General features: G+C 60.3%; 2 protein-coding genes across 2 annotated transcripts in view; both read left to right on the top strand.

The window, feature by feature from the left end:
- The window catches only part of VOLCADRAFT_34043 (uncharacterized protein), a gene marked incomplete at both ends in the record, with an annotated part of 1,946 nt that extends 1,747 nt beyond the window's left edge, over nt 1–199 (top strand). The window contains one exon of the mRNA XM_002953468.1: nt 64–199. Within this exon, the coding sequence (XP_002953514.1) occupies nt 64–199 (136 nt within the window). The remainder of the gene's footprint in view (nt 1–63) is intronic.
- An 8,152-nt stretch (nt 200–8,351) lies between these two features.
- On the top strand, nt 8,352–14,537 carry VOLCADRAFT_94199 (uncharacterized protein; the record flags this gene model as incomplete). The annotated part of the gene is made up of 10 exons (XM_002953467.1): nt 8,352–8,381; nt 8,910–9,632; nt 9,995–10,099; nt 10,541–10,690; nt 11,031–11,129; nt 11,481–11,622; nt 12,296–12,913; nt 13,379–13,473; nt 13,915–14,007; nt 14,388–14,537. The coding sequence occupies 10 exons, from the start codon at nt 8,352–8,354 to the stop codon at nt 14,535–14,537; spliced, it is 2,205 nt and encodes a 734-aa protein (XP_002953513.1).
- Nucleotides 14,538–16,863: the final 2,326 nt, after the last annotated feature.

Here is a 16,863-nt window from a genome sequence, read left to right as displayed (position 1 = left end):
CCCTCCCCCCCCGGCGGGGCCCCCCCCACCCCCAGCAGCTGCCGCTGCCCCCCCGGGCCCCAGCCCCGATCAGGAGGTTCTGACAGTGGCCTTGCTTGGCCTGGTGGCGTACTTCCTGGCAGAGGGACTGCAACTGTCTGCCGTACTGTCCGTATTCTTTTGCGGGATAGCCATGAGCCACTACACCTGGCACAACCTGGGCCCGGCGGCCAAGGTGAGATAGTTGGGGTGAGGTAATTAGTTAAGGAAGGTAGTTAGGGGTGAGGTAGTTAGGGGCGAGGTAGTTAGGGTAAGGAGGGTTAGAGGAAGCGGTGGGATATCGCCGAGGAGGCTGTGGGGGGGGGGAGAAGGGGCAGTTGCGAGGTCGGCCGCCGGGTGAAGTTGCCCCCGAGGGAGGGCGCAACGCGCCACCAGCTCTCAGCCAACCAGAGAATTGAAGCCCCCGTCGTTACCGTACCTACTGCGACTTTCCCATCTTCGCGCCCCCATCTATCCGTACATCCGTACACACAATTATCACCTCTAAGAAGCACAAACCCACGTCCACGTCCCCTCGCCTTCCCCCATCAACATCTGGGCAATGGTTTCGGAACTCGATCCGGATCTTTCTGCATCAGATGATCACCCGTCACGGCTTCCACGTGATCTCTGCGGGCTGTGAGGTGCTGCTGCTGGTGGCGGCTGGGTTGGACGTGTGGGGCCCCTCGGCGTGGTGGTGAGGGGGGCGGTGTGTGTGTGTGTATGTGTGTGTATGTGTATGGGGGGGTAGGCCTGTGTGTATGTATGTATGTATGTATGTATGTATGTATGTATGTATGTAGGAGGGGACTAGAGGAAGGGGTGTGGGGAGAGGGGAGAGGTGGACGGAAAGGAGCTTTTCTTTCTGGCTGGAAAACCAAACATCTCAACAACCAACAACCAACGACTTTACCAGCGACCCAAACACTGTGTGTGCACGGCGACAAGAACCGGAACCCCTGGAGGTTCGGGTCTTTCTGGAGAAGGCCTCTCGGGCGTTCAGGATTGTACGATCCTGGGATGCCGTACATTGGACGTCAGCTTCCTTCTCCGTTATTACATTATCCTTTCTCTTCCCCGCGCCCCCTTCCCCCTCCCCTACCCGGCCCCCCTCCCATTGTTGTACACTCTTTCCTTGGCAGCAGCTTCACTCGTTCCTGAATCGTCTTTCCCCCCTCCCCCTGCTGCTGCTGCTGCCTCCCGGGCCCCAGGCGACCGGACCCGGGGCCCCACCCGGAGCGCTCTCTCCTCGCATCCCTGTGTTTGGCGGGGGGATTGCTGCTGCTGCTGACTGCCGTACGAGCCAGTGTGACTTTCCCCCTGTGCTGGCTGGCTAACCGTACTTGGCGGGTTTCGGAGCCCCTTCCCCCCGGGGGCCCTGCAGTGATGTGGTGGGGGGGACTGCCCCGCGGGGCGATTACCCTGGCTCTGGGCTACCACTGCTTCTATAACGATGCGGGTGAGGGTGAGGGGGGAGGGGAAACTATGTGTAGGTGTGTATGTATGTGTGTGGGGAGGGGGGGACCGGAAATATTGGGGAGATCAGGGAAGTGCAATGCGGGTGAGACAACTATGGAAGGTTGAGCGCGCCAGGATTCTTTGTCGTACAATGCATGGTCGATTCTGTGCATGTGAACCCACTCGCTTATCGCTGCGACTTAATGTATTGCTTCCCGTACTACTTCCCGTACTACCTTGAACCTACGCGAAGCTCCCTCCTCTCCCCCTCCCCCTTGTCCCGAATCCCTTCCCCCCCCTTGCTCAGCCTTCCTCCCCGAGCAGCAAGTGGTTCTATCCTCCGTGATACTGGTGGTGGTGGTTACCACTGTGGGGCTGGGGGTGGTGACGCAGGTAGGCAGGGGAGAGGGAGAGGGAGAGGGAGAGGGAGAGGGAGAGGGGTTAGGGAGCCATCCTGGCGTTGGAACGTCGTGTGTACGTTGTTTCTGTCCCCGTCCCAACATTACCCCACGCACCCTCCGCTGCCGCCCCTCTCTCCCCCCCGCGCACTGACTCGCAGCCCGTCATGCAAGCCCTCCTGCCAACCCCACCTGCCAAGTCCACACCGTCGTCGTCGTCATCTCCAGAGGGCCCCCCGCCTCCTCCTTCCCCCTCCACTTCGGGGCCACCGGGGATGCGCCCAGCTGGGGTGGAAGGAGGGGGAGGGGGAGAGTACGAGGACGAGCAGGACCATCAGGATCAGCAACAGCAGCAGGAGGCGGAGCGAGAGGAAGGGGAGGAGGGGGGAGGGGGGGCGATTCGGGAGCTGCGGCGGCCGTTGCTGTGGGGGGATGAGGCCGGAGGGGTGAACTGCCCAAAGAGGGAGCGCGACGCAGGAAGCAGATCCAGGTCGAAATTCAAACTCAGGTTAGGATCCAGATCCAGATTCAGAGGAGTCGTCGCTGGCGCTGCCGCTGTGGACCCGAATGAAATGCTCTGGATGGGAGAGGTACCCTGGCTGACGTCGTACAGCGGCGGCGGCGGTGCCAGGACCCTTCGTAATGTTGGCGGCGGCCGCAGCGGCGGCGGCGGGAGAGCCCCAGCAGGTGGCGGTTACGGGGGGTTAGAAGTAATTGGGGGGGCTCTCGTTCCGCAGAGTAGCCCGCGGGCGGGGGCGGCGGCGGCGGGAGCGGCGGGAGCGGCGTCGACCGAAGGGCAGAGCGTGGCGGTGTCCCTGGGAGAGTGGAAAGGGGAGGAGTGGGAGGGGGCGGATGGCATATCAGCTGCCGTAACTACCACAACCGCCGAAACCACCACGTGGATTCATGCGCGGTGGCGGCGGTTAGATGCGCGTTGGTTGCAACCGCTGTTTGGGGGCAGTCGGGCGACGGAGGCGCCTCCGGGGGTGGGTGGGGGGCTGGCGTGAGGGTTTTGGTTGGTTTGTCAAGTTGTTATTGGTGGTGTATGTATGTATGTATGTATGTATGTATGTATGTATGTATGTATGTATGTATGTATGCTGGACGATTGGATGTGTCGATGATTCGTCGACATTTTTTTATTGTGTTGGTTTGGTTGGTGGACCTTCCGTACACATTACGTACATGCCACGCAAACCCACATCAAGGACAGCACTTAAGGGACCCCTTTTTCCCAGTTTCACGGCTCTGAGCTCTCATTCTCATTCTTAACATATAGATGTGGACACTGCCTGCTGGCTGCGTCTTGACAACCCGCGCTCACCCACCACCATGACTCACAGAGATTCCCCAAATCCCACAAACGGCCCTGGCGGGTAAACCTGGCAGGAATAACGCAAGGAAAGAGAACACACAGACACACACAAATACACACAGACAGACAAACACACGCACACACGATTGGACAGCAAAGCGCGATGAAGCGATCTTACCCTCCGTTGCCGACAGATGCGATCAGACGGTCCCTGATCGCCTTCCTATCGCGTCCGCGAATGCGGTTACCGCCCGCCCGCCCGCCCGCGGTGCTGTGCGGCCCCGGCTTGGCTGCGGCCCGGCTGGAGCAACGGCTTCAAAACGTCGCTGCACTCCGCGCGAAGGCGGTTGATGTCCAAACGTCTGGACCTGCGGGTTTGAAAGGAATGCAGTAGAGGAGAGAGTTGAAAGCAGTCCCTTAATGCCACGTGAAGGGCGAGTGAAGGAACTACTTCCGCTGCCCGTAAGCTCCTTCGCCTGCTGAACTGAAGCCACGAAAAGCTTTGTAGTATTGCAGCGCCTGGCATAGCCGCCGGAGCGCTTGCCATTTGATCTGATGGGCTTGGGGGGTTGGAAATATATGTCCTCACGCGGCCCAGCGGCGCGCAAAGCTGCCAAGCGCGGCAGCGGATTCGGTGCGGCCTCGACGCCCTGCTGGGCTCTGGTTTGCGCGGCTGCCAGGGCGAGCGGTTCTGTCAAGGCGCTTCCAGTTTCCGCGTCTAAAGCAGCACTGCTTGGTTCCCTCTGCACGCTCCTGTTGCTGCTTTAAACAGGAACATATCCCAGACGCTGCTCCTTAGCGACATCCGCTGGCAGCTTGGGAGCCAAACGGAAAAGTGTTTGACTGCCTCAGTCGGTCAAAAGCTTTGGCCGCTTGAAAGGCCGCTTGACAGGATCCATGCATCAATTAAACATACTAAATACACTATTATAACACTAAGGATGGACCCTGGACTATGAGTTTCAGCTTGCAAATTTTTTAAAATTCTGCTGTGTGCCGTACCATTGGTGGTGCAGCCTGCTTGGAAAAAGACTAGGACAATTACGCCTGGCAGAACAATGGTGATGGCATTTCAAATGTGAATCACACAAATATTAGAGGCAGTACGGTATGTAATCACCTATCTTCAACTTCTCCTACTTTACCAGAGTCTTTTAACCCGAATTCCATCTGTTAAAGCGCTATGAGCGGTGGTGGCAGCGCTTCTGGTCCTGGTCCTGGTCCGGCGGGAGGCCGAGGGTCACACCCTCTCCGGTCGCCCCGGGCCCCCCACCTCTCCGGCCTCGGTCCACAGACCCCTCGACCCCGCCTCGCCGCCCTCGCCGCCGCCTCCGCGCCCTTTGTCGCCGCGGGCGCTGTCGCAACTGCCACCTCGTGCCCCGCCATCCAGCCCAGGCCCCCCTCCCCCTCCCCCTCCCCCTCCAGCATTTTTTTTGCCGCCCCCCTGGCCTCCACGTCCGCAGCGTCGTCCCTCCCACCCACCACCGCGCTCAAGGAGCTGTTAGGGCCCCACGTGACGCAGCTGGTCACGCAGTGGCTGGCAGCCGCGGGGTGAGTGGCTGTGCGTGTGTGGGGGGGGAGGAGAGGGGTTGTGTGTGTGGGGGGGGGAGCTTGGGGGGATGTAAGTGGGAGATCTCCGTCCGGATGGGCCTGTTCCACCTGTTCCTCATGTCCACCTCACCTGAGGAGGTGAGTTGTGTGTTTTGTTTGCACCAAAACTGCTCATACTCCCCCGCCCGCACACCCCTCCTTCTCCCCCGAACTACCCCTTGTCAAAAGTCCCACCCGGTCTCACCACCTCGCCCCCGGGGGTAGGTAGATACATACGTACATACGTACATACACCCGCACACACACCCGCTCACAGCGCTCAAGCTCAACGGTTGCTGGATGACCATCTGGCCGAGTTACACCGGGGTGGGTGCCCCGCCACCAGTGCCGTACTGAGGGCCCACCTGTACGGCGCGGCAGTACAAGTGGCGACACTGGGTTTCGCCACCCCGCTGCTGATGCTGGTAGGCGGGGGGATGTGCGAGATGGCGAAAGGGGGGGAGGCGGGGTGGCGAGTATTTGGGAGAGAGAGGAGGGCACCTGGGTGGGGAAAAAAATCCCTTCTCCCCCTCCCCCTCCCCCTCCCCCTCCCGGAAACCCACCCCTGTCGTACATCCATCCATCCGGTAGGTGCTATGCATCAAATGACTCCTCCCCCCCCCCCGTATGTAGGACCGTTCCGCCGTACTCCGCGGGCAGTTGTGGCGGTTGGTGACCTGGGGACTCGTACATGGAGGGCCGCTACATCTGGCGGTGAGGGGGGAGCCTGAGGGCCGCTGCCGTACATGGAAGCCGCGCGGACCTCCTGTCGTACATGATTGTTACCTACTTGCTGTTGTAAGAAACTAGGGCGGCTCTTTCCAGCCACGTCCTTCGCAACCCCACTACCCCCCACCTTGACCAACCCCCCCACCACCTCGTACTGCTGTAAAGCGCACAGCCCATCAAATCGTCCGTACACTCCGTACCTTTCTCCCTTTCCTTCGTTGCGCCTCCTTCTGCCTGGCCTCTACCTAACAATTGTTGGTTGGATGTTCAGAAATCGGCGAATTGGTGTGCTTATTACGTGCATTTGTGCAGTTGGTGTGTTTTTTCCCTGTCCCACCGTTTTCTTCTTTCCGTCCCCCTCCCCTTCCCCCCTAGCCCGCCGCCGACTGGTTGGTTATGCGTTCTTTACATCTGCCGCAGCACTCTTCCTTGACAGCAGTCAGCTTCACTCGCTCGTGGCTCGTCTTCTCCCCCCTACCCGCCCTACCCGCCCTACCCGCCCTACCCCTCTACCCCTCTACCCCTCTACCCCTCTACCCCTCTACCCCTCTACCCCTCTACCCCTCTACCCTCCTAGGCCAACTATCTCGCACTGGCTAAGCTAGGTCCCCAGTTCGAGCGGGTGGCGGGACGGCGCCGCTTCACTGCCGTATACGTGGCCGCCTCCGCCGCCGCCACCGTCGCCTCCCTGGCGCTCAACGGCGGTCGGGCCAGCCTGGGGAGCTCGGGGGCTGTGTTCGGCCTGGCGGCGGCGCTGTGGCACTATCACAGGGCCCACCTGGACGTGCTGCCGGCCGAGGGGGCTCAGGCGCTGAGGGCGGGAGGGAGGCGGATGTTGCAGGTGGTGGCAGTGTATCACGTCATGCTGTGGAGCAAACTGGACGTCATGTAGGTGGATGGGGACGACTGCAATGTACGGCAGCGTACGGCATGGAGAAATCGAGGGAAAGGGGGTTATGTGGGCGCGCGTGTATCGCAGCTGTATGTGCTCGGGGGTGAGGTGGGAGCTGCCCATCGGGGGATTCATCCGTACGTTCCGCATACCCCCCCACATACACAAATACACATCCACACGCACCACAGGGTGTATCATCCTCACCCCCTGAAATCTCCTACCTCCCCTCCTTCCCTCCCGCCCTCGAAAAGGAGGAGGGAAGGAAGGAGGGAGGGCTATTGTCCCCGCTTCCAGTTTCCCCCCCCACCCCCCCGCGGCTCCACATGCACACGCACATCCACGTGTGGGACGATGTGCCCCCTGCGCGGTGGGGCCCCCCATGGTGCGGTGCGGCCCCAGCTAGCCGGCTAGCTACCTCGTTTCATATTAACGAGGTTTCATATCACTTCACGTTTCGTTCCTTCCACGAAGTGCCTTTCTCCGTTTCGTTGCCCCTCGCTTGAACCGTTTTGCCTTCCCCCCTCCCCCCCTCCCGCCCTCCCCCCTTCCCGCCCTCCCAGTGCGCATCTGGGCGGGGCGATGGGCGGCTGGGCGATGGCAGCACTGCTGGGGCCAGAGTACCGCCTGGAGAAGGCTCCGAAACCAACACACGGGCTGGCGGGCTGGCCGCTTGCGCTGATTCGGACGCCTTTTGGCGGCGGCGTGGGGGGAGAGGGAGGTGGAGGGATTACTCGGATGATGGCGGGGGACAGGGGGATGTGTTTTCGGGACCGGCCTCGATGCTCGTGGCTTGCGGAGACGGAGCCCCGAGGCAGCATTTCCTTTCCGGAGATTGGACCTGGATACAGCGTGACCGCGACGGCGGCAGCAGCAATGACGGGCGCAACGCCGGCACCGCGGTGATGGAAGCGTGCATATTTGCATATGTTTCTGTTAAGGTTTTGTTAGGCTATACCAAAATGGCTCAAGGCCGTGGAGTTGTAGGGTTGTGTTCGTTGCATGGCCAAGTAAGTAAAATGCGCAGGTGCAGATTGCGCATATGCTTTAGAGGAAAAAGGAAAAGAAAGCAGGTTAATTTTACATTGATATTTAGATATTCCAGGCTTCTATCCTAGCACTGCTCTTACACTGCTAGTATCAACAGCTTTCGGAACTGCTAGCGAGTGTTTCTTACCCCGCACGTTTGTACCTATCGCAAGTGTCTCTGATAGTTCTAAATGCATGCAAGTGACAGCCGTTCTTGGATTATCCATATCGTCCCATGATCGTCGGAGCATTAAAGATCACACGACCCTGGGAACCGTTGTCGTTATTACCGTTATGTGTTGCAGGTTGCTCCTGACTGATTGACGTCCCCCTTTGGTTTCGCGCGGGTTGAGGATGCTATTGATTTCCTGAGGGTATCGAGAGGGCGCATCATGACGTCTAATGGACGGACGGCTGCAAAGTGCAAACCTGTAGCTAATGCCGTAGGCCCCCCAGCGGCTCATCGACTCGTGACCGCATACAAGGCAATGTTACCGGTACCCCACAGCATCTTAGGAGCCTGCAACGTGATACTACTGTTGTTATCTTAGATGGAAAGCATCGTTCCTATAAACACCTGTCTACCTGTGCGGGAACCATCAGCTTCGTCGAGGCAAGGAAACTGGAGTGCCCAAAAATAAACCCCACGAATAGAAGTTCTGCAAGTTCGCCCTGTTGGTCCTTGAGTCCAAGTTTCTGTATTTCCGCGGAGTTGGCTCTCGACGTGCTAGCTTGTGGCGACCCTCGTCAAGTTGCCACATATTCTCAGTTTTATCATTTAATTCACACATATATTATTAAACCAATATCATATTTAAGTTGTTCCAGCATCGCAACGCCCTACCGTGAAGCTGTACCCGTTGTCTAGCGCATTGTCCGTCTTGAAGCCACAGCACGCTATCTGTAAGCGAACTCGCTACTAATGTCTGCTCCAGCAACAGCACGTGACACGGTGAGCAACCACTGATCGGCGTCCTGGGGGCCTCCGTGGACATCTTGTGATCAACCAACTAGCCATCCGTAGTGACGCTGTCGTCGCTCCAATAGACGATATGTTCGCTGCGCGCAGCCAACACAGCATCAACCCCAGCATGCAACGCCAGCATGCAGCCCCACTCGCCAAACCTAGATCGCCTTTCCAGCCCCCCAAGGCCTCAGGAGGAGGTACTTCCCGTTCGAAGGGTATTTCAGGAGGGCGGCCCCCTCCCCTCCCCTTCCTTTCCTTTCCCGAGATCCACCGGCTTCACCATCCCCATCACCACCCCTCAACGTGTGTATAGGTGTGCGTGTGTGTGTTTGCGTGTCGTTCACCTACTCGCGGAATAAAGAGTCGAAGAGGGTCACAGCTGCTTTCCTCCTCCTCTCCTCCTCCTCTCCCCCTCCTCCCCCTCGTCCCCCTCAACCCCCCCTCAAACCCCCCTCCTCAGCTCATCCCCCCTCCCTCATCTTCCCCTCCTCCTCTTTCATGTCGTCTCCAAAGGAGCTCAACGTGCCCATGTTGAACAGCGCCAACTACCGCCCCAGCGACCAACCGCACCCGGAGCCGCAGCAGCCGCTGGCGGTGGAGGTGGAGGTGGAGGTGGAGGTGGCGGTAGAGGTGGAGGCGGGGAGGAGGACCAGCAGCGCCAAGGGGGCCCATTCTCCGCCCCCCGCCTCCTTTATTAACCGGCTGGTGCAGCAAAACCCCACCTCCCCCCCAACACCCCCGGTCAATGAAGGGCGCCAGGGGGTTGAGCACAGGCAGCCCAACTCGTACGGCATATCGGTTCTGAGGCCCTCCTCGCCCCCGAAGACCGGGAGCCACCCGGTTGGGACCCCCCCGCGGTCTGCTACCCCCCCGGCAGCAGCTACTGCCGTTGGCGACACAGCTGCTACTGCTACTGCTGCTACAGCCCCTCCTAAAGTTATGGAGTCGCTGGAGGCGGAGGCGGCGGCTGGGGCTGCTGGGAGAGGCGGGGGACCCCGCGGGGGGGACGCGGACGGTGACCTCTCAGCGAATCTGCCTACCCGGGGGGCCACCCCGAGTAGTGGTGGTGGCGGTGGTGGCGGTGGTGACGGAGCACACCCTCTGTGGGAGTGGGGGGGGTGCTGTCCGGGGGGCCTTATGTCCGGTGTGCTGCAGTGCGGCCCCCGGGGCAGCTGGGGGAGCTGGTGGTCGGGAGCGCTGATGATGTGGCGGAGTACGACATCACCTTATAGCCAGGTGTGTCGGGGGGGTTGCGGGTTTGGTGGTGTTTGCAGTACACAGGGGTGTGTGTGTATGTACGGCCGTCTGGGTACTGTAACACCCCACGTACCAGGGCATGGTACCATCGCGCCGGGGGTTGTCGAGGGGTTTGTTGCGGGATATCGTACGGCACGACATGGCGGCCGCGGCGGTGGTCGGTATCGTAGCTGAGTGTTGCTCCCAACTGCGTGTCTCTTCGTCCGCCCGCCGTACTGTCGTACTGGCCGTAAGTGATTTCCCACTCGCTGCTGATACACCTCACCCCCCTCCCCCTTCCCCCGCCCCCTTCCCCCCTGACACATACACACACACACGTCCATACACACACACGCCTCCAGTCCATGGAGATACCCCTGACGGTGGGCCCCCTCAGCCACCAGCAGCAGCAACCGGCGGAGGGCGCGGAGGGGGAGGTGGCAGCACCCCTTCAACCGCATGTGGATGTGGGTGATGACGGGCGACAGCAGTAGCGGTTGTACAGCGGTGGTAGTGCTGGGGGTAGTCGTGTGGCAGCACCTTCCTTCACACCATTCGTAGAGGGTGTATGGGTGTGTATGGGTGTACTTTCAGGCATGTATGTATGACATGTTCGTGTGATGATGCACGACACACAAGCCTTATGTACGGCATGTACGGCATGTACCGTCTGTTTTTCCTTCTCGTCAAGTTTCTCATGGTTGTGATTGTGTACACCACATTGGTGTGTCTCTATGTGTTTCTGTATGTATATCTGTATGTGTATGGACCTTTTCCGCTTTCCCCCTCAACTCTTCACCAACTGGTCGGTTGATCGGTTGTCAGTTGCTATTTCGTACTCCACTCTAAGGCGTGTCGCCTCCTAAACCCCTCCTACCCCCCCTCCCGGGCCCCCCCCTACCCCCCAGGTCAGTTGGGGCCCGCTGGCTGGTCACCGGGTTCGCAAGCAGCTGCCCCTGACTCAGTGGACCGGACCGCCCACACGCGTGACGGTGACGTGTCCCGAGCAGCTGGGGAATGAGAGCTTCCCTGTGGTGATCATGTTCGGCGGGTTTATGGTACGGGGGGGGGGAGCAGGGTGGAGGGGGGGGGAAAGAGGGTTTTTTTGGGGGGGTCGAGTGATGGCAGCTGGTTGAGAGCTGCATGGGCCGCTTCTTTTCCTGGGTTTGAGTGCCTACCTCCCTTCCCCCGACTTTACCCGCGTCACACAACCCTGTCAGTGTACAGTGTATTCGGCTCCCGCCGGCTCGTGACCCGCCTCCTCCTCCCCGAGCCCCCCTCCTTGAAACCCCCCGCATACACACCCCATCAAACCCCTCGCACACACACACCCCATCAACGCCCCCCCCATCAAACCTCCTCCCTGAAACCCCCCCACCCCCCCCCCTCCCGCATCAGTGCAAGGCCAAATGGTACCAGGGCCTTGTGGACAGGGTGGTCTCGTGGGGTTACGCTGTCGTACAGTACGACATCGAGGGTCTGGTGGACAGCGCTGAGGTGAGATTTGAAGTGAAGGGGGAAAGGACAGTAGCGGACAGTAGCACTGGGAGCTGGGGCAAGAAATTATTAAACCTTCAATATAGGAACTTACAACTGGGGAGCGCTGCCGCAGCAGTGTGCCGTACTCGTTCGTACACGCAGTTGTTTTCTTTGCTTCTGGAACTGCGAGGTTCAAGTGATGCACGGGAAGCCCCCCTGTGTCCCCAATCTGTGTCCCTAATGGACGAGACGATATCAGTCAAACCTGGCTTTATGCCATCGTACGACAGCCGCCGAGCAATTTGATGGGCCCCCCCTAAACCTCACCCCCCCCGCTCCTCCCCCCGTCATCCCCCGCCCCACCCGAAGTCTGCCATCCTAGATCCGCTTCTACAGCTCATTTCCGTACGTGTACGGGAGGGGGATCTGCCCGCGGCGCTGGACCTGCACCGCCTTGCCGTACTGGGGCACGGCAGGGGCGGCAAGTTGGCGGCAATGCACCTCGCGAAGGGTACGAATACGGGCGGGATTACGGAAATGTACGGATGGGTTTGCAACGTAAGGGGTTGCACCAGCACCAGCACCAACAGGGTGGGAGAACGAGCCCAGCCTCTGACGGTACTGACCTCTACCACCGCAAGTGTAGTACAATGTAGTACAGTGTAGTACAATGCGTGCCAAAGGCAGAATCCCCACCGGCTCGTCCAAGGGCTTCGTCCCGGGTGTCTCCCGACATGGCCACGTGTGTGTGTATGTATATGTGTATGTATACCCGTTCACACCACCACGGCACCACAGTAACCCTTCCCCACCCCACCCCGCCTAGCGGACATTCCGACCACCCTACAACCACCTACCTAACAAACCTACCGAACCTACCGAACTCCTTAACATCACCGGCCCAACAACTCCCCTCAACCCCATCCCGCTGAGGAGGAAAAAGCCGTACAATACACACACGATCCTGCCTTCCCCTCCACCCCGCCACGGCCAACAAACAGCTCGGTGGTGGTGGTGGCAGTAGCAGATCAATGAAGTCCACCACGGGGATCAGCTGCCCCTCACCAAGGGGTTTTCCCCTCCTTGGCAGTGCCGCCGCCACGGGGGCCCTCCCTCCCTCCCTCCCACCTCCGTATGATGCCCTCATCCCCCTCTCGCTCCCCTGCCTCCCAACCCACCTCCAGACGACCTGATCTCCACTGCCGTACTGCTGGATCCGGTGGACTTATGTGGTGATGATGGTGGTGGTGGTGGTTTGGAGGAGGAGGCTGGCAGGTGGCTGGAGGTGGTGGGAGAGCTGCGGCAAGCGCTGAACGACATGCCACCACCACCAACAACAACATCAACCACACCATCAACATCAGCCGCAGCAGCAGCAGCTGCAGCAGGGGGAAGGGCTCCGGTCCCGCCAGGCAGGGTATCCAGGCCCCCACAGCCCCCACAGCCAACACATGATGCTCCAGGGTGGTGTGGGGCCGGGGCCGGGGGCGGGGGCAGGGATGGGGAGAAAGTGGTTCGCTGGAGGGCGAGGCTGGAGGGGGTGGCGGCAACCCTGGCCAGATATGGATCCAGGTCGGGATCCAGACCTGGATCTGGATCTGATGCCGGTACGGGGCCGGGTGGTAAGGTGGGGCCCGGGGGAGGAGGGGTTCGGGTTATGGCCTGCGCCACGGTGGCGGAGGACGCGTCGAGTCCCCGGGAGCCATCTGACCCGGCGGGGGGCTCCCGGGTGGGGGGGGAGGTGAAGCAGGAGGAGGCGGAGGGCGGCAAGACGCGACCTCGGAAGGCGTTGGGCATCGTCGGTGAGTGTCACACGCAGAGTGTGAGGGTATTGCGCAAGTGAATGCAATGGTGGTGGCGGCGGGGGAAAGGAGCCGGGGAAGTGGGGTTAGTGGAATGATGGCGGTGACGCGTCTTCAAGGGTTCGAGGATTTTGTTTTGCTGAAGTCGTACAACAGCAGCTCGACATTGGGCTGCCGTACCCTTTCATCAACCTATACCCGGCATGTGTCACAAGCACGGTAACACGCACGCGCGCTCACGCACACCGGTCTCATCTCATCTCCTGCCGCCACCTCCACAACCTAACGCACCGGCCCCGCCCCGATGGGGCCCCCAGGGATGGGGGAGGGTATGACCCGGGGGAATGGCGGGGAGGGGAGGGGAGGGGAGGGGGGTAACCTGTCTCAAAAGCCCCGGAAAAGGATCGAAGACTCACCTCCGATGATGTAGGATATCCCCCCCGGCTCCCCCCGGGGGTTTCGCAGGCGCGGCGGTGGGCACCCTGATTCCCCCCGGGGACAAGTACGGCAAGTTCTGGTCTGATGCGGCCCCGGGCAGTCGCCTGCTGGTACTTCCACAGGTGTGTACAGCGCCCCGTCACTGCTGTACTGCTGTACTGCTATACTGCTATAGTGTTGTACTGCTGTACTGCTATGCTGCTACGCTGCTATACCGCAATGCTGCAATACTGCTATACTGCTATACTGAGAGAGAGCTATTCTGCTACTGCTGCGGCAGTGGGAGGGGGGTAAGAGCCGTGGGCAGAGGGCGGTACGAGCTACACGAGCCCAGAGGGGGGTGACCATAGACCCCCGTGATCATTGACCACCCAGCCACACACCCCAGCCACCCCCCAGCCACCCGGGGGATCAGGGCGGGGACGAAGGGTGACGTTTTCGTCGTCGAGGAATTGGTAGTGCGCGGCAGTGAGTGGTGGTATGTGTTTCGCTTCCCCTGCCACGTCGTCATCCCGCAAACCCCCCTGCCCCGGCCCCCTGCACACACCCCAACCGCCGCGCAGTCGGGCCACCTGCAGTTCGTGGATCTGGATCCGGTGCGAGGTCGGCTGATGCCGCAACTGATGAACCGAGTCCTGGGAGGGGGCGACAGCCAGGTAAGGGCGCGTGGGGGAGGGGGGTAGGGGGGGGAGGGGGGGGAGGGGGGTTTGAGGGGGTAAGGGGTTTGAGGGGTTGAGGGGGGAGGGGGGGAAAGGGGGGACAGGGCCTACCGTCAGTTTACCTGCCTTGGGGGGACCTCGAGGCGGTCGGGTGCGGTAGAGGGGATCTCCGTATGTGGAAACGTACCACACATACACACACGCACACGCACATACACACACACACTGACCGCCCTCCTGCCACTGCCCAACCCATCACAATATACACAAAAAAAAGATACCTCTCCATCCTCCGCTCCCTCTCTCCACACACACACATACACACGTACACGCATACATACATGCACACATACATACATGCACACATACACACGCAGGACACGGTGGAGGTGGCGGCGGTGTTCACGGCGGCATGTCTGCACGAGGCCTTCCACGAGGGGCCCCCGGGCGCCGCCAACCCCTTCACCTGGCGAGTGGGGCACTACCAGTACATGGTTACTGTGAAGAGGGAGCTGGCGGAGGGGTAGGTGATGGCGGCGACGACGGCGGGCGGGCTCTCCTGCTACTGCTAAAGCCGCTTCACGTGCCGCCTGCGTGGCTGCTACTGCCCCCATTGGGCCCCCGGGCAGTAGTCATTGGCAGTAGCGGTGGTGGTGACGTAGTGGGGCACCCGCGGTATTCATTCCTCGCGGGGGAAATTACAGTTTCAGAGGTTCCTGTTGCCGTTGCTTGTTTGTTTGCTGTTGCCAGGCCGCATCCCCCGTTAAAAGGAGAAGGAGGAATGGGATGCGGATTGTCCTGGCTTTGAGCTGTGGGTTAGTTTGCCCCGGGGGGGGGGGGCCCGGGGCGGGTGTGGTGGGCGGGGCGGGGCGAGTGCCGTTGCAGGGGGCCGCTGGCTTTGAGCTGAAGGGGGGAGGTACTGCTTTGCCGTTGCCTTTCTTTTTTCTTTTTGGAGGCGGCGACGTAGCTGTTTATGCGGGGAAGGGAGAGTGAGGAGGCGCGAGCAGGGGCACACCTTGTGCAGTGGTGCTGGTGTGTTTTTGGGTTCTCTGACACGTGTGTGTGTGTGTGTATATGTGTGTGTATGTGTGTATATGTGTACTCTCTAGGGACTAGGTGCCACGGTTAGGCGTACCGTTACTAAGGTCTGTCTGTCATTCTGTCTGTCTTTCTGTCTGTCTTTCTGTTTATCTGTCTGTCTGTATGCGGCGGTGTGAGACTCTTGCGGAAGAGGAAGGGGCGAAATACAGCCTCGGCTGCCGAGGCGCCGGATCGCCTTGTCATTTACCCGCCTTTTGTGCACAGTTTGTCGTTGGTACTTATCATGTACGACATGCTTCTTCGATCGTGTCTCCGCATCTCTTTACGTTACCTGTTGGCATCTTCACATACACACATTCATACAGACAGACAGGAATACGACGATATTAAATTGCGCTAGCTGGTCTCACCCAAACGCAGTGAAGACGAAAAGAGCTGATACACCGCAGGTTGGGGGTAGGGTGCGGGTGCGGGTGGGGGTGGGGGTTAAGACGAACCACTGTGGGGCCGGGGGTAAAGCAGTGAGTGCGGAGGGGGAAGGTTGCAACCCCCTCCAAAAACTACACCCGTCACCCTCTTCACCCTCGTCCCCGGGAAATACGTAATCGCAGCAAGGCCCGTAAGGCCCCCGGCTCCGGTCTTCGGGTCCGCGGTTCGAATCAGCTCATAGCCCAGTCCGTCTGTCCGTATGTCCGTCAGGAAGGAAGTCGTAACGCCAACATTGAGTCACCGTCAACTCAGAGGGCCCCCCCCCTTCTGGTGGGACAGGGCGTGGGTGTGGAGGGGGTATATTACGTAGTACGCATCACTCGACCCACACACTCCGAGATGCAGGTGGGTTTGTACGGCGGCCACACACATTACACACACACTTACCTACATACGTACGAACGTACCTACCTACATAGATACATACATACCTACATACACACCTACCTGCCCCGTTCATGCCGACAAGCACCCAAGCGAGTCGAGATTAGAGGGTGAAGTCCAGGTCCATGGTGAGTGTGTGTATATGTATGTTGTTACAGGGTGGTTGACTTCGCCAGCGGCCCCCTTTCCCGGGGCAGTCCCTGCTCTCCCCTGCTAGAGGGGCACCCTAATCCGTCACCCCATCCGACTTCAGAATGTATTCGTTGAGTTCGGCAACTCACCACCAGCATCCAACCAAATCTAGCGGATCAACGGCGCATCAACTTAGTTCCTGGTCAGCTCGCAAGTTGATATTATCACGTCCTACACCGTCCATAAGATGGGGGGCCACCTCCCATTTCATCACTCCTCAAACACCCGAGGAGCCGGCAGGCGGATTTGAACCCGGGTCGACTGGGTCAACTGGGAGCAGAAGTCAGGCCTTAACCTCTGCCAGCCGCCTGCCTATATGTATGCATGTATGTATGTACGTATGCACGTACGTGTATGTCCTAATGAGCTGAGCTGGGGGAAGGGAGCTCTGGGGTTTTGTCCTGGTCGGCGTGTGCAACACTCCCCCAGGTGCTGCCCCACGTCCACGTCCCCTCCACCCAGTACCCCCCCACACACACCCTCCCCCACCCCCCAGTCACCCGGTGATGGGGCCCCGACGGTGGAAGGGCCCCCCCGCCAGCAGCAGATTCCGAGTCGTGAACTGGAGACTCACAACGGGGGAGGACTTGGTACGGTAGCGGCCCAACAGCCCGTACGGACCCCCGCCACCGCGAGGAACCCGCCCCGAAACCACATCCCCGCTCTTCCCTTCCCGTTTTCCCCCCGCCGCCTCCGCCCCCTCCCCCGCAGACGCCGCCGTACTCCCCCCGCCCGGCCCTGCAGCCG

Source organism: Volvox carteri, assembly GCF_000143455.1.
Source record: "Volvox carteri f. nagariensis unplaced genomic scaffold VOLCAscaffold_36, whole genome shotgun sequence".
NCBI lineage: Eukaryota > Viridiplantae > Chlorophyta > Chlorophyceae > Chlamydomonadales > Volvocaceae > Volvox > Volvox carteri.
This window is presented reverse-complemented; position numbering and strand designations above follow the sequence as displayed.